This window comes from Canis lupus, chromosome 10, assembly GCF_003254725.2.
Source record: "Canis lupus dingo isolate Sandy chromosome 10, ASM325472v2, whole genome shotgun sequence".
Lineage (NCBI taxonomy): Eukaryota > Metazoa > Chordata > Mammalia > Carnivora > Canidae > Canis > Canis lupus.
In genome coordinates this window covers 51,648,868-51,671,827 of record NC_064252.1, presented here as the reverse complement: position 1 = coordinate 51,671,827, position 22,960 = coordinate 51,648,868, and the positions used below count along the sequence as shown (strand labels likewise).

General features: G+C 39.9%; 1 protein-coding gene across 7 annotated transcripts in view; it reads left to right on the top strand.

Annotated features, from left to right (window-relative positions):
* FSHR (follicle stimulating hormone receptor) overlaps positions 1-22,960 on the top strand; it is a 179,343-nt gene that overhangs the window by 106,447 nt on the left and 49,936 nt on the right. For 3 of the 7 annotated variants that reach the window (XM_025466406.3, XM_025466419.3, XM_025466441.3), the window contains 2 exons: positions 11,394-11,468; positions 13,758-13,832. In XM_025466406.3, coding sequence (XP_025322191.3) covers positions 11,394-11,468; positions 13,758-13,832 — 150 coding nt within the window. The remainder of the gene's footprint in view (positions 1-11,393; positions 11,469-13,757; positions 13,833-22,960) is intronic. The other 4 variants (XM_025466415.3, XM_025466451.3, XM_025466426.3 and 1 more) reach the window with 2 other exon arrangements.

The following is a 22,960-nucleotide window of genomic DNA, read 5'->3' as shown; positions in this document are numbered from 1 at the left end:
ACACCCCTCCCAGGGTCTGTGTGCTAATGGATTTAGTAGTCCCCATTGTTAAAAAGTTGTTCTTTCTGTCATGCTGGTATTTCTTCTTTCATGACATAATTGAAAAAGAAAAAAAAAACCAAGGGATTATAATTCAAAAAGGAGCAGCCATCTGGTGCGCTCACAGTAACAGGCCATCCAAACTCCATCACAGGTAGTAAATTCTGTATCACTGGGCTTAATAAAGGTCTCTGGTAAATGAGATCAAATAGAGACTTAATATTGAGGGGAATTTTTGAGGTGTTTGTCTTCTCCAGTATGGCCAAGCAATACTCCTACATGACTTCTAATTAAACAGCCAACAAAAATTTAAACACTTAGCGTATATACCCAGTTTTTCACCAGATGGTAGATGGAAAACCAATACATGCCCTGATATGAGGAGCATTTGTTGGGCAAATACTAGATACCATGTAGGGTGCTAGAGTCTTTGGTATTAGAATGGATAGAGGAAAACAAATTCCAAAATGTCAGGGGCTTTAAGAATAAGTTTCTTTCTTTGTTACCTAGTAATCCAGAGTAGTGTTCCTCAGCCCTTTATTTAGGATGCCAGGGCAGGGACGCCTGGGTGCCTCGGCGGTTGAGTGCCTGCTTTTGGCTCAAGGAATCATCCCAGGGTCCTGGGATCGAGTCCCACACCAGGCTCCCTGCAAGAAGCCTGCTTCTCCCTCTGCCTATGTCTCTGCCTCTCATGAATAAATAAATAAAATCTTTTTTAAAAAGGATGCTGGGGCAACAGTAGCTTCACCATTTTTAATCATGGCTTCCAAAGTTGGCCTGGGCATCTCCAGATAAGTTGGATGGCAAGAGACAGAACACGGAGGAACACACATGAGGAGCTATGGGCCAGGCCTACAGTTGTATAAAACACTTCTGCTCACATTCCATGGGAGGAAACTTCTCCACACAAGACAATGACTAGCAGCAAAATTAGCCAGAAAATGTAATCTAGCTATACACTCAAAAATAAGAGAGAAAAAAATAGATTTTGATAGATAGCTAAAAAGCTCTTTCATGCCATGTACTATACCCATAGTTTTCATTAAAACCCAAAATGTAGTTATAATGATGCCCACTGGACTAAGTCTCATAGGAGTTAGTTGACTTGTCTAAGCTCACACAACTGGCAATGATAAAGGTAGAATTTTAATCCAGGTCTGTCTTCCAGGTCCACACTGCCATTCACATGTGTATGTAAACTACGACAAATACAATTCAGCAAAGCCTTAATAAAACAAGGTCATTAGTGAGATTACCCATGTAGAGCATTTCACACTATGCCTGCTACACAACAGTATGTAATAAAGGTTAATTACCATCACTATCATTATTATGGTTGCAGCCTTGAGTTACACAGCTCAAACTTCCATGTGCCCCAATTCTACAGATAATTTATCATGGCTTATCTGTCAGAAGCACGACCTACCTTCCTACCTCCCCCCTTTCTTTTGCCTCTGCTGAATCTGGCAAACTACACTGAAGCCAAGCGACCCAATCAACACCCCTTTCCTTTCTTCTCTACACACAGTCTCCACTCCCTTATACCTTCCCAACCCCTTGTCTTCCATCACTTAGAACTCAATAAATTCCTGTTTAAACAATTCCCAATAGGTATACAGAATAAAAAAGAAGTTATCTATCTTTTTTTTTAACTTCTAGCTCTAATATCATTCTCCCTCCAGAAAATCTCTTCCCCTTTCCTCTCTCTTTCTCCCCCCTTCTCTCTCTTTTTTTTAATCACTCTCTTAATTCCATTTGCTTTCACAAAGAAGTATCCTCATGGCTCCCATGCCTAAGTACTAGCTACCCTCCTGTATTCAGGCAGAGATGAACTCCTAAGGCATCACTTTTTACTCCACCTTTGTCTCCATTAGCCAATCCATTTTTATTTTCTTGTATATTATATACATAACCTTGGATTTACCCCAAAATTTTAAGTAAATCAGTGGGCCACTTAATTGTTTGCAAAAAGAGGACTCATGACCCACATCAAACCACTCCTGAGTCATCACATGACTGTTAATAACTAGTGGTCTAGCTGAAATTGCAAAGGGCCATAATTACAATAATGATGGTGGAGAGTGAAAACATTTGCAAGAAACACAGAAAAAAAGAAATTGAGAGGATGTAGGATCTATTAAATATTGAAGAGGAGTTAGAGGTGACCCCAACATTTAAAGCATGGGTTTGGTCTAGTGAACCAGTAGGGATGACAAAGCTACTGGCTAGAGTTACTAATTGGGAAAGGGAAGAGAGTTGGGGGAAGAAAAGGAGAAGCCTGCTCTAGACTAGTTGTCCATGCAGTGTTCACAGAACATATAGTAGAATATGGATTTGGTAGTTGTATACATGGACTCTGGTCTAAGAGAGAAATATGTCCCAATACCATGTGAAACATCAATGGAGAGGATCTAACAGGGAAAGCTTGAGAAATACAAGGACAGAGTCTCAAAAACGCTGACATTCAGAGGGCATGAGAGAGAAAATATGGTATATGAGGAAAAGGAATAAAATGTATTGATTCCCTCCTCTCCACTCTGTTCTGCATTGCTCTCTGTTGGGCATCCTTCTCACACTTTCCTCCACTTCTATTCTGTTGACTTTGCACTCGCAATGTCTCATGCATGTTGCTTCCCTCCAATTAAATTGCTTATTCTTGGGAGACAGTTCTTGCTTTTTATATACTCTACACTTGCATAGAGAATATACTAAAAAAGCACTTATCATATGAGTCATTGCTTTGAGACTATCTATGAAAGGTGAATTTGCACATTGATATATTGCCTTACCAGAACTCTAGTACAACGCAGCATGGAGGGATGGAGGAGTATTCAGTTGTTTTATAGGCAAATCACTCCCAAAAGGATTTCTACTCCAACAGGATTTTCTTAAGTGGAAATAATTTTCCAACTCACTGTAAATATGGCCTATCTGATTTCTGCCACCCTTTTGAGGCCCCATGATCATATCCAAGGTTAACTTTACTTACTGGCTCTGTAGTAATTGGAGAAATTGTTTAACCTCTATATGCCTCTTTTTCCTCTTCTGTAAAGGGACTAGGAGTGATACTTACCTCATAGGGTTGTTATGATCATTAAGCAATTTAATAGATTTGAAGCACAGAAAAATTGGCAAACAAGTACATAACAAACTATTTAGCTACTTAATAAACTATTTTGTACATAATAAACAAAGTAAGCTATTATGATTGTGATTTTAGTCCTTTTCCTCATCTGCTGTGGGAAGTGAGGGAAATACATTACTTCAAAATATAATTACTCAACATTCTAAATCAAAACAAAACTAATAATGGACACAATCATTTGCCGTTGATGTATTTGAGAGTGAGCTGTATTTAATTGTCTCAGATCGAGTCATGGAGAGTTCTTTAATCTGTCTCATCTGGAGGACATAGTTAGAGCATCTTTAGAAAGACTCACTTAGCCCAGGGGAAGGAAGCAGATGTGACATATCTGGAAAGGAAGGCATCTACCTGCTGTCACTGAGGAAGGGAGAGGAGCCCTTTGGCAATGTCCTTACCACACACTGACAATAAGTTGCATTCTATATTGACCCTGTCCCAAAGGGAACAATATCCTTTTTAGGTTATGCCTTCAGTGACAGAGACATCCTTATTGGGGCACCTTCATGCACTGCCCACTCTTTTTTGAAGGCCAAAAACAGACCAGATGGTAGGTCTCTGTGGAATAAACTCAGAATCGAGATTAGGGTAATGCTATATATCACCTGGTTTAAGAATCTAATCTGTAGATGGGGTTGAGAGAACTGTTCCTAGGACCTTTGCTAGCTAGCATCATTTTCCCCAGCACACTGGTTGGCTAGCTCAATATCTCCCAGTTGCAGAGGAATTCAGTCCTAAACTCCACAAGAAGACAGGCTGTCTGGCAGGTATGGTGACACCTGGAATTTACCATGTGACGAACATTGTGCTTTCACACATACAATCTTATTTTTGTCCCTTCGACAACCCTCTAAGGCAGTCATTACTCCACTTTACATACAAGGAAACTGAAGCTCAGTGAGACTCTGTAACTTGCCCACAGTTACACAACTAGTAAGAAATGGAGGCAGGATTCAGACTCAGGTCTCTATTTTAGCCTCTGGATCTGACCTGAAGGAAATTCTAAATGAGAGGATTAAGTATGTATTTGGAGATCATTATGAAATTTTCTGCAATGCATTTTCACTGGAATTTTCACCTTCCCTGTCCTATAATTTTTAAAATTATAATTCACATTTCCAGAAGAATTTGGGGAGTAAATATAGGATAGAAATATAGAAAACCACATAATATGTATGTATGTGTGTACAGACATCTATGTGTGTATATACACACACATATATACATGTATGCACATATATATTATATATTTATACATATCCATATGTATATATGTATTGTGTAGATTATGTATAATCATATTAAACATTTAATGAGTAATACATATGTAATTATAGTATATGTACTATATGTAAAAGTATATTATTCATATACCTGCAGCTATATTCAAATGCAACATACCAACCATCTTTTTTATTTTTTCTAGTTACTCAGACTTAGCCCATTAAATAAAGATAGTACCCAGTTAAAAGAAAGCCTAGAATGCTAGACTTACTTAGAGATGATTGCCAAAACCTAGGACAAATTTTCATCTTTTAGATCCCAGCACTCAGCCTAGTGCCTGAAACACAAAAGTTGCTTAATCAAAATCTGTTGAACATTTGTTGAATTCATTCTGAACTCTTTTAAATATTCACTCCAATGTTCTGCTAAACAAGAAGCTTCCTTCCTGTGCTAATACACAATTTGATTTGTAAATACTCTGTTTACTGCAAGTTTTCAAGAACACAGCTTTCTTGTGCAAGAGCCAAGGTAGAAAATCTTTTATAATCTTTCAAAGATAATTCATTCATTCAGCAAACATTTGGCTGGTAGCAGGAATACTAAGATAAAAGACAATGTCGCTGTCCTCTTTGTCTAGTGAAGGAGACAAACCAGAATGCAAATTCAATACAGTAGGCGAGGGCTACAGCAGAGTATGTGTGGGGATCCCAGGCCACAGGGACTCAGAGAAGGAAGACAGTCAACTAAATTTAGTCTGAGGTTATTAAAAACAAAAGAAATTTGATTTAACGAATATTAAAAATACTTTAATGCAATTGAATCCCCTAATGTGCCCAGTTAGGAAGGGGTATTTTGGATGTATTAGAGGAAAATGCTCTGTGGAAAGTCAGGGGAGGAGGGAAAAGAAAAGGCAGACCCAGTTGGAGAATATCTCCTATGTTGGGGGGAGGAAAAGAAAACAACAAAGAAGTCTCTGTGGGTATTTAATTTCTTATTACATCCCTATTCATAGATGTCACTGAGACTTCTGATGATGGGTTTTTCTAAAGATTCTATTTGTTTATTTATTCATTCATTCATTAATTCATGAAAGAGAGAGAGAGGCAGAGACAAAGGCAGAAGGAGAAGCAGGCTCCCTGCGGGGAGCCCAGTGCAGGACTCCATGGATCCCAGGATCACTACCTGAGCCAAAGGCAGACACTCAACCACTGAGCCACTCAGGTGCCCCTGGTTACAGTTTTTTAGTTATTCCTTATCCTGTAAACCCATAGCAATTCTACTGTGAATCAAACAGTCCCAGCATTCGACAAGTAAATATCAGGCAAAACGGTTGACAAATTAATACCTCTCTGTGATAGTCTGAAGTTTTAAGCTAGACTTGACTGAATTCTACATGCACATTCATTCCCTAAAGTTCCTACTGAACACCCCACCCCCTTCCATCAAGTGAACCTGTATATAAATACCACTCTACTGACCAGAAGAATGCAAATCTAGAGTAGAAATTGTGTCTTGGAAACTCACTCCAGAAACAATGCCCTGAAAACCCCTAGAATCTCGTGCAAGCACATCTCCCCTTTCTTCAAGTAAACATGGAATTGCATGCCCAGAAGAGACCTTAAAAGTCAACTTCTCTAACTCCCAATCATAGAATCATACCAGTCATCTCTGCTGTTTCCTCCTCCATGGGTGTTTTGTCAATTCAAAGACTTCATCTGGGAGCCACAGGGAGCTGGGAAATGCTTTGACCCAGAGAAGTAGAGTTTGAGGCATTCAGAAGCTACTAGAAGGGCAGACCAAATACATATATATGCCCCTTCTATGCTGTGTATTACATGTGAAACTCCCTGGAACAAATGCCTAACTCACAGACAAGCTAGCCTCGGCTGAAATTTGGGCATGCTGCCTACAGAAAAGGGATGGAAAAAGACTGAAGACAAGCGTCGTCCCCTTTGCAGATGCCATTCCTGGAGCTGAAGACTACTTTTCCTCCATTTATACACTAAATATTTATTAAGTACCTATTATATGCCAACTTACCACTAGATGCTAAAGATACGAAGATTGATGAATAAGATACCATCAGAAATTCAAAGTCAAGTTGGGGAATTAGACAATGACCACACAGCCCTGCCAAAAAAAAAAAAAAAAAAGAGCAAAGACAAAACAATGTAATTCTTTTAACTAAGCAAATCAAAGAAGTCTTGTGAGAATTAAAAGTTAGGAAAACTTCAACAAGAGAGAAAGGGGAGACTTTCCACTGGGGATACAGGGTTTTTAAAATCAAGTGCCTCACTCTCCTTGGCTTAATCGAATTCCTCCATCATGCTTCTCACATGTAACCATGTGTGTGATGTAGAGAAAAGTCTGGTGGGGTGTTACTACCACACTTCTAAAGAGCCTTGTACTCAAAACCAGTACCATCCCCATCACCTGAGATATTAGAAATGCAGAACCTCCAGCCTCACTCAAGATCTTCCCATGGAGAAGCATTTGAACAAGATTCCCAGGTGATTTCATCTGTGCATGAACTATTGAGAAGCACTATCCTAGAAAAGTAGTAAGGCCTCATCTCTAGAAATAAGCTTTCCAGAGAGTCAAGATCTCTTCACCTAAGAAAGGCTGCATTCAATGTCTACAGTGAACAGTTCCCAAACTTTCTGTTTTTAATATCTCTTTACACTCTTAACAGTTATTAAAGACACCAAAGAGATTTTGTTTATGTGGGTTATAGCAACCAACATTTATCATACTAAAAGTTAAAAAGTGGGAAACATTTTGTCAGTCCATTTTTAAAAGAATAAATCCCTACATGTTAACACAAATAATTGTGCAAAATAACCATCTTTTCCAAAAAAAAATAGTGTGTACAGTACCATGGACTTACTTACCTTTTTGCAAAAATGTTCAATATCTGGCTTACTAGAAGACAGATGGAATCTCATATCTGCTTCCGCATTATAGCTGTTGCCATATTACATAATAATAATCGAATAATCCTTGTACTCCACTGTATCCTCATAGAGGAGAGTGAAAAAATATTTTAGAATTATTACAAAAATACTTTTGGCCACAAGACCACACTTTGAGACAGCTAATCTATCACATCCCTAGAGCTCTCCTCTCCTCACAAACCCTTTACCTGTTGCCTACAAAAATGCCATCAACCGCTGGAATTGTGCCAATTGCAATGATTTGTCACAATTGCAAAGAAAATTCTTAACTGAAGCTATTGAGACAAAGAATGGTTTCTTAATTATATAAGGTTTTTGGATGTAAAAATTCCACATCCTCCCTTCAAAGACCAATTTAATGATCCTCACAATTGTGTATTATCTTAGTCAACTCAGGTAACCTTTGTTAAACCTCACTGGAGATAGGACTGACTGCACTAATTAAAAATAGTACACTAAAAATTAAGAGAAGCTATGCATAATAAAAAATACTATCAATTATCAGTATTAAACAAACATTCTTATATACTTTCCATAGTAGCTCTTGCTACACATTTAACATCTGAAATGTTGTGACTTTTTGTTTAAATTTTTTTATTTATGAAAAACTAAACCTAACTAGTGCCCCCTCTGTTTTACTCCTGATTCCAGGTTATATCTCTGGTTTATCTTGCTACTATTTTGCCTCATTATCTCTCATTATCTTGTGTTCCAAGAACCTTATTTGTCTAATTTATTGTCTCAATAACCAAGGGAAAATTGGCCCTTCTTGTTCCTGAAGCAAACTTTAAGATAAAATCCATTGATCTAAAAGGGACCTTAATGATCATCTAACCCAGCAGTTCTCAATCTTTCCCGCATATGAGAATCACCATTGCTTGGAGAATTAAAGGGAGAAAAAATAATAATACCAGAGTCCCACTCCAGACTAAAATCCAACTCATTGGTGTGGACCCAGGCTTTGGAGATTTTTTTAAGGTCCACCAGAAGATTCTAACATACAGTCAGGGTTGAGAAACTATGCCTCAGTCCAACTATTCACTTTGCAGATGAGGGGCAGCAATGGACAAGAGGGGAAGGATGCTTATTCAAAATCACCAGGATAGAACTAGGATTTGAACACCACCCTCTAGCCAAACAATATGATCGAGATTCTTCTTTTAATTCTCTTAATTCAGAGTTCTCAAAACACAAACAAAAAGGAGTTTCTTCTCCTTCCCTTGCATAAAAGTCACCTTTCAAATAACTTTTGTTCTATACACAATAAATGTACCCATTTTAAAAAATATTTTATTTGAGAAAGAGCACTGTAGGGGGAGGGACAGAGGGAGGAGGACAAGCAGATTCTCCCACTGAACACAGAACTTGACAAGGAGCTCAATCCCAGGACCCCAAGTTCATGACCTGAGCAGAAGTCAGATATTTAACTGACTGAGCCCCCCAGGTGCCCCTGAATGCACTCATTTTAAGTTTAACAAGTTAGACAAGCATGTATACTCATGTTACTATTTCCCCAGTCTTGATACAGAACATTTTCATCACCCCAGAAAGTTTCCCCTTACCTCTCTCTGTCAGCAACATCCATCCCAGGCCCCAGGTGACAATTACTCTGATTTCTGTCACCATAAATTAGTTTTTCCTGTTTTAGTACCTCATATAGGTGGAATTATACAGTATGCATTCTTTTACTTGACATAATTTTTTAAAAATTCAACCATGTTGTATCCACAGTTTATTCCATTTTATTGATGAGTATTTCATCATATGGATATTCTATAGTTTATCCATTGGGTTGTCCTCAGCTTTGGATTATTACAAATAAAGCTGCAATGAACATTTGTCTACAAGACTTTGGGAAGGCATACATTTTTATTTATCTTGAGTAAATACACAGGAGTGGAAACACTGGGCTCAAGGTGGCCTGGGAGGCAGGATGTGTAAAAGAAAGTGTTCCAGCCCTGCAATCAGTCAGAGGTGGCTCTTTTTTAACATGGAGATCAAAATGCAGGCATGTCAAAAGGATTAGAGACAGTGTATATGGAGTAGTTGGTAAATATAGATATGTAATAAATGATAATAGAAATAACTAGAGATGGCACTAGGTCGGACTGAAACAAGATCTCTGAACTTCTCGGTGATGTGCTTTTCCACTACTGTTCACTTTCCCTCAAACCTTATCCAGCCAAAGGCCCCTCCTCCCCCTACACAACCCCATACCCTGTCCTATAAGTTGATACTATAAAATATGAACTACCTTCTGAAATAATTTAGAAGTGTTCTTTGGTTTGTTCATTCTAATAATTTGTAGTTCTGCTTGATAAAATGAAAGAAGGGAGGGAGGGGAGGAGGGAATCCAGATAGGAAACTCTAGCACATGAATTCAGGAAAGGAGAAATACCTACCTTTTAGGTAATATTAGGCTGAGATAAGTACTGAACCAAACCTACTGGTTGCAGCAAGTGAACCTAGAAATCATTTTTGGAAGATATGGCCCCATTTGGATTTAAGCCCTGTCTATCATGTAGTTCTTCTTCCGTGACTTACCCTTCCCCTATACAACCTTTTCATTCAATTCCTTTAAGTGTTCAAATTAACATCTTCTTTTTCTAGGTCTAACACCCCTTTCTCTTCCCCATTTCTGTAGCTCCCAGTATTCTTTCCACTTATAGGACAGAGGAGAAAAATAAATGGCCAACGTGTTCTATCTCACATACACACACACCCCACCCTTACCTATGGTTCAACTATAAAAATTGTGAATATATGAGTTTACGAGGTAAATCATGAAAAAATGCTATCATAGAATAAGAAGACTCTTTTCTCTCACTCCTAGGGGCCTGTGAGAAGTGACCCACTACCACTGAGTTGACAAGCTCCAGATGTCACCAGCTCCCCCTCACTGAGATGGCTGCTGCTCATAATCACATCTCCCCTTTAAAACTTCCTCCATGCTCTGCCCTCCAGGCTTGTCCCTGATCAAGAGACTTTCTAGAGCTCTTCAGCTAAATCCCAGGCCAGCCGACTGTGCTTCTGCCTCAGCCAATTAGAATGCATGCTGCCTATGAGATTTCCTGAGACACTCTCAGCTGCCACATTAAAACTGCATGAGCCTTCCTCTGGAGGCCTAATAATAGCACGTTTCATCTGTGAGCCACTTTATAAACATTAAGTGATTAAGCCACCCTCTATCTTCTCAAGCTCTGGGCTTTGGCATAGTGGACTTCACTCTCCACTGTCCTCAAATTACTCCAGCAAGAAAAAAAAAACAAAACTGAGACCTGAAAGATCTTTTCTGGGTATTTTAGGTCAAGACATTAAGACCAAGGGCCCTGCAGTAACAACCCCTACTTAGGTAATGGTACGGAGGGAGAAGGTATTTAAAGTCATGCTCCTTTTAAAAAAAACTGAATTGAGGTTCTCATCTCCCATAGCTAGATTAGCAGAGAGAAGAAATTGACTCCATGATGTAGAGCAACATCATTGAGCTAGAGCCCATGGCACAAATCCACCCTGCCACCTATTTTTATAGATAAAGTTTTATTGGACAATCATACTCATACACTTAGTTGTTATCTACAGGTATTTTTGCATTGCATTATCAATTGAGCAGTTGTGACAGAAATCAAATGACCCACAAAGCCAAAAGATATTACCATCTAGCCCTGCAGAAAGTTTGCTGACCTCTGCAGGATCTAAGGAACTTAAAGTTTATCTTCATCCTGTATATTCTGTAAATATCTTTAATCAATTCTCTTTCCCTTTCTGGGCCTCAGTTGCTACATCTGTAGACTGAATAACCTATAAACTAACTGAGCCATCACCTTAGGCTTATTCTCTTGTTCTATAAGTATTAGCATCTCATATGTTAGCTTTGTCTCATTATTATAGCTGACTCCCTTGAGGGAAGGAATAGAGTTGTGTGTGTCTCAGGAATCATTGTAGGCAGGGGGCTCTATGATGAGCCCTAAATCCATCTGTGGAGTATAGCTGAACTGACTTAAATTACAGTTTGTTGTTTGTTTGTTTGTTTGCAGAGAGATCTCACAGAATGAAGTCTTGGAAGTGATAGAGGCAAACGTGTTCTCCAACCTGTCCAAATTACATGAAATGTAAGCAAGATCCTGTGGGGTTTGCTCATGATTGTTGGCAATAGCCTTAAATTTTGTGTACATCCCTGGAAGGCTCTCTGCTCTAGTCTCTAATCTCTAGAAATTGTCAAAATTTGCCCAAAAGGCATGGTTGTGTCTCTCTGCCTGGCCATCCTGGTACCAGCCCATAACCTAGTCTTTTCCTGCTCCCTCCGCCCCAGATTTTTTTCAATGGTAGACCCAAGGACCTTGTTCTGCAACTGAAGATACCTCCATCTCATCCTCTCATTTAAAATTATTCCAGAGTTAAAGTCCAAAACAAACCCCACATGATATAGTTAAAGATAGGCAATCCTCACTTGAATATTGCCTATACCATATATCACCGTAAAATCTTGGCCAACATACAAAATCATTCCAAGACTTAGTTTTCTTATCTGTAAAATGAGAATAATAATAATAGGATCACTGTGATGAATAAAGGAGGTATATATAAATTAGACCTAACACATCAACTAGCATAGAGTCAGTATGTCATAACGATCCTTGGTTCCTTATTACAACCCAATTTGCCTTCTCTTTTTGGCATTCACATTTAACACACCTGTCAGTATTCATACAGGTACATTTCTGTTTCACACCAGCCTATAATTACAATAAATTAATTCACAGAATCATAAAATGTCAAGGCAGAAGAGACTGGGGACTATCTGGTCCCAATTTTTCCAAAGTATATTCTGTTTATCATTAAACACTCAGGAAATTATTGTTTTATTTTTAAAAAAGGTAAACAACTCTAGGGTCAAATAAGATTAGGAAACACTGGGCAAATAAAATTAGATTCACTTACTATAGGAAAACTCAGAATCTATAACATGCAAATGCATACTTAGAATCTCCAAGGAGGATATTTTATTGAGGATTTCTCAACCACTATTATTGAAAAGGTTTCTTCTTCTGGGGCATATATTAATATCTCACAAAATTCCCACAGAACATAGTTAGGAAAGCCACCAAACCACTTTCTTAATGTTACAGATGAGGATGAAAGACACAGAGAAGCTGCAAGACTAATCTAAAGTTACCCAGCCAAACCCACAGCAGGATAAGGACTTGAAAATAAATCCTAACATTATTTTTTTAAAAATATCTTAGCATTTGCCAAGCATATATATACATATACACATTCACATAATTCATATATTTGTTTAGAAATGGCACTTGGTCTGTCCATACTAGCAGACTACCCTTTCCTTTTCCTTCCTTCTCCCATTCTGCCTCCTACCTGCATTATTGCTCAATACCATTAAGCCTCTGTAAACGATGCTTTCCCCGGCTCTCCCCCATTGCCTTCCTGTTCCTTCCTTCCTTTCTTCTGTTTGGTCTCTCCTTATCTTAGTTGGGAAAAGAGTTTTGACCAGGGTCTCAGAACCCACAGGGAATGTCAAAGAAATGAACCAAAGGACAGCCAGCCCTCTGGACAGAATCAAGCAAGCATCCTTCTCTGTGGTTCACTGTGCAGTGGAGCTAATGGAATGGCTCTTTCATCTCTTCCCCGCATAGAGAGGTGCTCACCCCCATGTAGCACTGACTGTACTTAAAATAATTAATTACCTGGCACTTGGATCTGGGTAGCTACAGGTTACTGCAACATAAAAGCTAATGAAACAGGGAGGAAGTAATTAACACAGAGCATCTCTGCAAATATACATTGATCCAGCAAGATGAGGAAAGGGCAGCCTCTCTCTGTTGGAATCCAAATGTGAACATGCTCACCTCCAGACTATTGATCAGGACACAGAAAAAGCCAACAAGGGCAGAAGTCACCACATTTCAGGAACTGTGAGAGCAACCTGTCTATAGCTGGAAGGAAATCACCAGCACATTCCCAGCTACTGTGCTGGTTAAAATCAGAGATGTCCACTGCTTTTCATGTGACCTTTGTTTTCCTTTGCCTCTTTACTTTTTTTTTTTTTCCCTAAGTCTCATCCCTGCCCTCTTAGCCTCCTCAGACACTTACTGGTTTCAAGATGCAGTGTACTGAGTGAAAAGGACCCAGTCAACCAGTGCTTTGTTTGGCTATGATTAACAGGTCGCAAGAGGACATTAGTTATGGGAGAAAAATGGGTTAATACTTAGTGTGTACAGTTTGGTGTAGTAAAAGCACTGCATGCAGTCTCAACTTTTTGTTAAAATGATGGATGGATAGATGGATAAGTAGGTGAATGACTGATATACTCTTTGTATAATGTGAAAAATACTACAGCATTTCTTAATGTTAGTTCATGTGCATGTTCTTCTGTTTTGCAGTAGAATTGAAAAGGCCAACAACCTGCTATACATCGACCCTGATGCCTTCCAGAGCCTTCCCAACCTACGATATTTGTAAGAACTTTTATAGATATTCTGGTGCCCCCTCTATAAACAAATTGTGTATTCCTGTTTTAGTAAAATGTCCACTTGCTACTCCGGGGAACAACAGTTTTTTATAAAAGATGTGGGATAACACTTGCTGGTGGATTTTTTTTAAAAGATTTTATTTATTTATTCATGAGAGATAGAGAGAGGCAGAGGGAAAAGCAGGCTCCATGCAGGGAGCCCAATGTGGGACTTGATTCTAGGACTCCAGGATCATGCCCTGGGCCAAAGGCAGGTGCTAAACCGCTAAGCCACCCGGGAATCCCCGGCGGATTTTATTTTAGTTTAATAAGTGAGTTCCACTAATATAATTGCATTTTTATTTTCATTTACAAAAACAGACATCATAAGCCATGCCATTTGCATTAATGGAATTGTCACATGGACCTCTTGCAGAACTCAGTCATAATTTAGTGTTAATAAGATGCAGCCAGAATTTGTGCTAGCATTTAGCTGTGACCTCGACCTCAAAGACATCATCTCTTTGGTTCTGCACATATGCATTTTTTCTTTGATACATTACAGTGATTTATTTTGTGAGTTTTAGTTAATAATAGACATGGTATTGTATCAGAAGAGAGATTCCTAGTGTTTGAGCTCCATCCTTTGAGCCTGCCCCATCAGCAAAAACCCTGCTTCTTCCATTCAAATGGCTTTCAAAATAGCTGAGTGCCTGACAGAGCCCAGAGTACTAGGATAGGACCCCATAAAATGCCACATAAGAAGTTGGGCTAGAAGTAGGGCAGCCCGGTGGCTCAGCGGTTTAGCACCGCCTTTAGCCCAGAGCGTGATCCTGGAGACCCGGGATCAAGTCCCACATCGGGCTCCCTGCATGGAGCCTGCTTCTCCCTCCCCCCCACTGTGTGTGTGTGTGTGTGTGTGTGTGTGTGTGTGTGTGTGTGTGTGTGTGTGATGAATAAATAAATAAATAAATCTTAAAAAAAAAAAAGAAGTTGGGCTAGAAGTCACACTAAGCCCCTTCACTAGCTACTTTTCATAGGCTAGAACTTAATCTCTCAAAGTTTATTTCCCTGTCACAAGAATGGAAATAATAGTAATGATAGATATATATCTGTTACCTATAATATAATAATGTATCAACCCCACCCCTGCCAAAAAAAAAAAAAAGGTTTAAAGCAACAGCTATTTATTGCCTCTCACCTGAGTTGATCTGTGGAATGGATCTGCGGCCTGGACTCTTCGCCAGGCCTCAGCTAAGCTCACTTAAGTAACTACAGTTTGGTGGCAGATCAACTGGTGGCTGGCTGCTGCAGATGGTCTCAGTTGAGGTGACAGGTCTCCACAAAGTGATGCTCATTTCAGTAGGCTAACAAAGACTTGTTCTAATGGCAGTCTTGGGGTCCCAACAGAGAGCTAAAGCTTTTAAGCCTCTTGAGATCTACACCCTGAACTAGTACACTGTCTCTTCTGGAGCATTTTTTTTTAATTTTTATTTATTTATGATAGTCACAGAGAGAGAGAGAGAGAGAGAGAGGCAGAGACATAGGCAGAGGGAGAAGCAGGCTCCATGCACCGGGAGCCTGACGTGGGATTCGATCCTGGGTCTCCAGGATCGCGCCCTGGGCCAAAGGCAGGCGCCAAACCGCTGCGCCACCCAGGGATCCCTCTTCTGGAGCATTTTATTAGCCAAAGGAACTCATGGGGCCAGCCTTGATTCAAGAGGTAAAGAAATAGACTTTACTTTTTTTTTTTTTTTTATGGAAAAAGCTGCAAAGTCACAAAATAAGGTATGTCAATGCAAGGAAGGATAGAGAATAGAGGACATCTTTATAACCACTTTAAAGTATGTAAAAAGTTTTACACTATGCCTGTCACATGGTGAATGCTCATATTATTAGTAGCTGCTAGTGATACTTTGACTAATCCTCAATTTTTATCCATAAGAACTGGAGTTAGTAGGTACAATGAGCAACACTTGGCCATTGTATACAATACAGTCACTCAGTTCTGAGTGACTAAGGGAATAAAAGATATAACAGAACAGAGTCTATGACATGGAACTTCCTCTCCCTGACAGGAGCCCTGGAAAGGGTCTGAAAAATAATCAAGGTTGTCAATTCCTGAGTTACTGTCAGAGGCAGGGCTAGTTTCACTGCCCTTGCAGTCACATAGGGCTTGAGGCTCAAAAGCACCCCATACCCAGAGGGCCCCCCACTGCATTTAATTCCCTGCTGTTACTGTCTTGAAATGCTTAAACATGTTTTTAACAAAGAGCCCTGCATTTCATTTTGCACTATGCCCCACAAGTGTAGGCAGTCATGCTCAGAAGTCAGGGTTATGACCTCTTCTAGTTTCAGACTTGGGAGGCTTGGCTCCCCAAATGGACTTTGCTATACTGTCTGCAGAGGCAAACCTGGATTAGACACATAACAGTGGAAGAAATATGGCATAACAAAAAAGGCATCGGTCTTAGAATTTTTTTAAAAAGCCTATAACTTCATCTTCAACCCACTATTTACTCTTAGATCAATTGCTGGATCTCTGAGATACACTTGTATAGGACCCTCGAGTGAGATATATGAAGATATTACACGAAGTATGAAGTGTTCAAAAACGTTAATAAATGTACTGAGCATTTTATAGGATAATTATTTCTGGCCAACCAGAGTTTACCAGTCGACTCTCAGGAAAAGTCCAGTAAGGGCTGAATAAGAGTTATGGTGGTCACTAAGACCTTCAGCTTTTACTTACACTGTTTGTCATGAGTTTAAGAAGACAAGTTTGGGAAATGCCCTTACATTTCATGGAGCAGTACAGAAAAAAAAATTATATATGATGGCAGAAGGTACTGATTTCCAGGTGGGATACTGATATTTATTAGGTAGATAGCAAAGTTTTCTAAGCCTCCGTTTCCTTATCTGTAAATAGGGTAAGATTATGTCTGTAAAAAACATTTTGAAAATTGTTTTTCAGTATACAAACTATAAATAACTATACAAACAAGAATGCCTGGGTGGCTCAGTCAGTTAAGTGTCTGACTCTTGATTTTGGCTCAAGTTGTGATCTCAGGGTTGTGAGATCAAGCCCTGCATTGGGCTCCATACTGGACATAGAACTTGCCTAAGATTTTCTCACCCCCTCTGCCCCTCCCCCTTCCTGCTCCTGTGCTAAGAAAGAAAGAAAGAAAGAAAGAAAGAAAGAAAGAAAGAAAAGAAAGAAGAAGAAGAAGAAATAATAATTATACAAAGAAAATTATTAGTGCCTACTACCCAGTTGGCTTCTTTCAATCCTTTTTGCTTTCTTTCCCAACTGTCATCTTCCCTTCTTTCTCTCCCTTTACACTTAAAAATAGTCTGAGTGGAATATGGGAGCCACAGAATCTTCAATAACAGAATAAAATCACGTTAGGGCATGCAGGTTGACGGCCACTCATACGTGAAGTGAAAAGTACTCCTACAGAGAATAGAGCCAAGAAGAAAACCATCCCTTCAATACATATTCCATTGCCCTTGATAATAACAGCATGAATAGTAGTCAGAACGCTGGGCTGGGAGTAGGTGAATAAGGTATGAGGAATCATTGCCAAGTTTTAAATCAAGAGATCCATAATTAGACCCATCATTGGGCCACACTTTGTGGTCAACACCATTCACTCTTATTAATGAGGACCCTCAGCCTTCCCTCTAGGGGATTAGATCTGGGGAGGAACTGGGAAGATGTGGGCATAGAAGGCATAGCCCTAGGGGGGAGGAATGGAAACTTTGACCAAATAGAGGGGCCAGGCTATGACTTTGACGCTGGAAGAAGCTAAAATCTATGCCATCAGTCATCAATCCAGCCTCTGCTTTGTGTCCTTTGCTCACTCTGAAGGGTTGAATAGTCAGTCCCCAGTCCCGCCTGGCTCCCCTACCAGTCTAGACAAAGCTGTAGGTGACCCATTCCAGCCACATCCTTTCATAAGAGGAGGTTACTGTTCTCAGCGCATTTGAGAAAAGAATTTGTATGCAGTTTGGAGGAACTGTGTCATTGTCAAAGTATCCTCCTTTATTACTCTGAAAAAAATATTTATATAATTCTACAGTGTGTAAAATTCTTTCACATCCACTGCCTTGCTGATCTCCCCCAGGAAGTTAAGAGGAAGAGTTGTCCATCTTAAGTCTTTTGACTTATTGCCAAGAGTGGGCTTTTCAAGAGTGGGCTTTTCTTCCTTCAGATGTGGCATATGGTGACCCTGGGAACCATATCAACTCTGCACTCCAGAGGCACTTCTACCAGCAATACTTCTATTCAGGGCTCAGACTGTGGCCCTTTGAAAAAGTTTCCATACTGATAAGGGATCTAAATTAGTTGGACCTCTAATCTGAAAGAGTCTATAATGGAAACAAAGCCCAGTAAAGCTTCCTTTTCCTTCCATGCTTATTTGTGTCTGAGCAGCAGTCATAAATGGCCTTACAATCCAGCAGCCAGGTAGAGGTGGATGGCAACGATTTCAGATACTCTTTGGGATGATGAACTACTTGCTTCAAGGCAAAGGAGAAACACAAAATGGATGAAGGAATCCAGAGGGAACCAGGAGGATTGAATAGTTGTTTATTTTCCTGAAGCCAGGATAAATGTTTATTATCACAGCCACCAAAGCAGGAAATTACAAGGGGTTAGGGGTAAGTTTCCATTTGACTTGAGCATCCTAATTGCCACACACACACACACACACACACACACAGAAATGTTGTTCTGAAATTTTCAGCATTGATTCCATTTCATGCTCATCATTTGATGGCACAGAATTCAAGACAACTAGAAATCAACATTCTTCATCACTGCCTTCATACCTCACTGAGGAACCTAAAGTGGTTAGAAAAAAACTCATGAATAAAGAAATGTACTTTGACTAGAAGAATATACATCAAAGGATTCATCTGGGTGCATTTTTTAAGTCAATATTGTATTTGCAGGCTATATTTCTTTCTTTGCTGCTCTGCCTTCCTGGAGCTGACCTTTTGTGTATGAAAGATTATCTATTGATCTGTAAATAAGGTTTACACAATATTCTCTTGCCTTTGCATCCTGTCAATGTAATTCTCAGGCAGCTGGATGTTGCTCTTTACTTCTCAATAAGCCCTAATTCCATTTTAGCAAACCCTTCACACAGCTGGGTAGGGCCCCTCCCCAACTGACAACCATCTTCTACTCACAGGCAGGCTTGTTAGACCCTCCTTAGGATCCCTGTTAACAGCAGCCACACCATCTGCTTTCTCCAGCCAGGAATAATTCCAGGAGAGTCTTCATTAGAACTCACCTAAGCAACTCAGGCTGTTTCTTCCCCATCCCTCCCTTAAATCCCCCACTTTCTGTTCTGTATTCCTCCCTCATTTTATTTAGTAGGAGTAATGAAAATAGCTTCTCTGATTATAAAAGTTGAACCATATGTTGGACATCTCAAAGAACAGATACTAGGGACTCAGGCAGCAGCACAGAGTAGTATAGAAGTACATGGGCTCCAGAGCCACCTGTCTAGGCTTAGGTCTTGGCTCCTGCCCTTCCTAGTTGTGTGACCTTAAGGAATGGTTTTATTTCTCAATCTCAGTCTTCCTTTCTATAAGCCAGGAATAACATTAACCTGCATCTTTGTATTATATTAAAGAAGTCATTAAGAACAAAGACTGATGTTTAGGAAATTCTTAATAAGTGTTAGCAATTCTTATTAAATTCTTGACCCTGTTATTTACTAGCTAAGAGAGTCCACGTAAGTGACTTCATCTATCTTTGTTCCACAGTTCTCCCCTAGGCTTAAATTTAAAAAAAAAACAAAGAAAGAAAGAAAATAAAGTAATATTTACCTTTTGAGATCATTGGCAAGGATTCATTTGAGATGCTGATGACAATAGTGATGATGGTGGGATATTCTGCCCCCATCAATATTCCTAACGTTTTTGAAAGCTTTTTTAACTTTTTCTTTCAGAAAGGATCCACTGACCAGTATTCAAATGTGGGAATACATAATTCTTGCTTCTCAAAGGAAAAAAGCATCCTTCTTACTGAACTTCTGATGTATCTAGAAAGGTCTTCCAAACAAGCAAAACTGCATTATCTTTCAGGGTTCTACTGGAGAGCTCCTAACTCTGCCTTTTAATGTTTATTTTCAATACTCGTTGTCCGCAATATCCCTTGCTGTCTCCATAAAAATTAATTCCAGTTCTTCACACCACCAGCTGGTCAACTAATGCTTCCCATTTTTATGTTGATTTACAATTTAACACCTTTTGTTATACTTTCTTGCATTTGAACCTCAGAGCAATCCATGAAGTAGGCCGAGTAGTAAAAGTCCATGCATTTTGTAGCAGTAAGCTGGCCTTGCCTATAGACCCTGATTACAGGGCTCTCCTGACAGGAATGTGCAATACCTCTATACCTCTATGAATTGGAATATTAGGGGTGTACAGCCAAGTTTGGCTCTCTTTTCTGATGGGAAAAGGACCATCTGAGGGTTCAGTTTTAGAAGTATGGCAGCCACATACATAGTGGAAAGGATTGGTTCCCCTTTTCTCCTCCATCACTTTGGATATGAATTGGCCAATAAATAAAAACTCATTCATTCAATCATTCAACAATCATTTACTGAAGTCCTACTATATTCTAGGCTTTGTAGCAGTTACTGGGTATACAAAGGATGGCAAGATAGATGAAGCCTCTGCCCTTATGGAACTTATATTCTAGTTGAAGAAACAATGCTGGATAATGTTAGGTGTTGTTAGTGGTATAAAGAAAGATAATGCAGGCCAAGTAGAGAGTAATAGTTTATAAAGGGGGTGGTTGAAAAAGGATGGAGGGCATGGCCTTGTGAGAAATATAGGAGACATCTATGGACAGCTCTCAAACTGCTCAGTCTTTGGTGGAGAAAGGTTAGCTAGCATCCATTAATCGCTGGGAGCAACACATCTGTAGAGCTGTGTGGTACTGGTCATAAATGAGAGGACTGACCCAATACTTTGGGCTGCAGTAATCAGAGCACTTAGCTGCAACTTAAGGGATAAATAAAATTTGGAAAGACAGAAAAGAGGGACTTCCTGTGGCAGGGAGGGGTGGGAAGAGATGAGCAAATGCATATAAGGTGAAAAGACCATGAAGTAGGCAGAGGAGGGGGAGAAACTAAGTCCCAACTCAAAAGAAGCTACACACTGAGGAGTAGAACTGCATTAGGATAGACTGGGTTTGGTAAGATTCGAAAAAAGAAATTAAAAGAGGGGAGTTCAGGCCTACTACTAAAGAGTAAGCTCTAAGATTTTGAGCAGCAGAGCAACAAGATGACAATTATTTGGTCTGTAGATTGGCCAGTAGGTACAGACTATACACTCAAGGGAGACCTACTAAGGGGCAGCTGCTATAATTCCAGGGTACAGTAATGGTGGCACCTGGAGGACTGGGGAGACGTGTTCAACAGGGGACACAGTTCTAAAAAGAATCATTGCTATGTGATTTACTTCTAGGTCAGACATGGACCCAAGTGAGGACAGTGATTTTTGCCCCTCAACCCTAATAACCCCCAAAGTCTTCCTTCCCCCATGCCTCGCCTAAGTACATCCCACATAGAACCATCCTGCATATGGGGCCAGAAGTCCTTTTACACAGGGGCTGGTGATTATTGGAAAGGAATTATTAGCTATCTCCCTGGCTGTCAATGTTGTAAGGATCTAAGGATGTCGTCGTGACTACAAAAATGGGCACAATGGAAATTATACAGTTGCTTTTATCAGTTAGGTGTCTAGCTGAGGCAACTTTGCTGCCATTGTCAATGCTAGGAAAATAGGGTCAGATTTTTCTTCTGAAATGATGTTCAGGGTGAGGTTGCTGCCCGAGCATGGCAGCTCAAGGAGGGCAAGAACCTTCTCTTAACTGATCATCAAGAAGGTGAGGTTTTCATACTGCTCACCTCTTCTCCTCATTCCTCTAACCTGTTGACTGTGTTTTCTCCTACAAGCAGCTTGTCTTTTCCATCAGCAAGACTATTACTTGATCCATCAGTGTACATCAACATGTTTGGGTCATGATGTTCTTCTTTCTAGAGGAATTTCCATTTTTGTAAGAGAGGCCTAGAGAAGGCAGTGTGAAACCCAAGAATTGATAATGATAGACTCCAGGTTTGGAGGTTTCTAGAGGGAGAGATAAGTCCCATGGGATCCACTCCAAAGCACTTAGGTAACCATACTCAATCCACTTGCAGAGTCTCTGAATTATATTTTCATAGTCTATACCTTCTTGTGAGGTAAGCATGTCCTTACCTCATTAATTTTTAAATAAAGCCTGAATGTCATCACCTGAAGTCAGATGTGAAGACAAGTCTAGAGAGGGTTCACAGAGAAACAAGTCCCAAATGAGCTGCGTGAAGCTCCGCCCCTATTCTTCCTCAATGGTTCCCATTTCCCCCTGATAATGAGGACTGATCCTTTTAGGATCAGTTTCTTCATCCACAAAATGAAAATAATATGCTTCAAGAGGTTAAAAAGAAAAGAGGAAAATGGACTCTACGTCCTCTAAGTCTCTTCTCTCAAGTGCTTAGTGTCTAAACTATATATTCACAAATCTGGGGCTTCCAGTGTCACTGCCGATCCGTAGTTCAGCATATTCAGATTCAGCATGAAGAACCTTGTATGGAAGGAGAAATTCTCTCTACCAGAAAGGAAAATACAGCATCCTGCCAAACACTGTATTTCCCAGATCAGGCTCCTCTTCCACACAGAATTCATGTAGACCTTTTAAATGCTGAGATCCTTTTGGTACGTTAAGAACTTAAACCAGCTATAGATTTACTCTTAAGTTAGTAACAGCAGAAACTCAACTCTTGGAACTAAAGGATGGCCATAGGATGCATCCCATAGGATGAAACCACTTCAGTCCCTCACGCATGAGCGCAGCCAGCCTCAGCAAAGGCCAGGAGACACCAGAAGTGGGGGTCAGCAGACAGCACCTGGCAGTCTCTGGAGCTGGCTTGGGAGGGCCAGATCCCTGGCAAGGGCTCCCTCAGGCACATGCAGGAGAGACAACTCCAATGGCAAACCTGAAGGGCATCAGGCAAGGCCCCACCTCCATAAAGAATGAACTGCTGCCTTATCTTCCACCACTGCAGTCTCAATGTT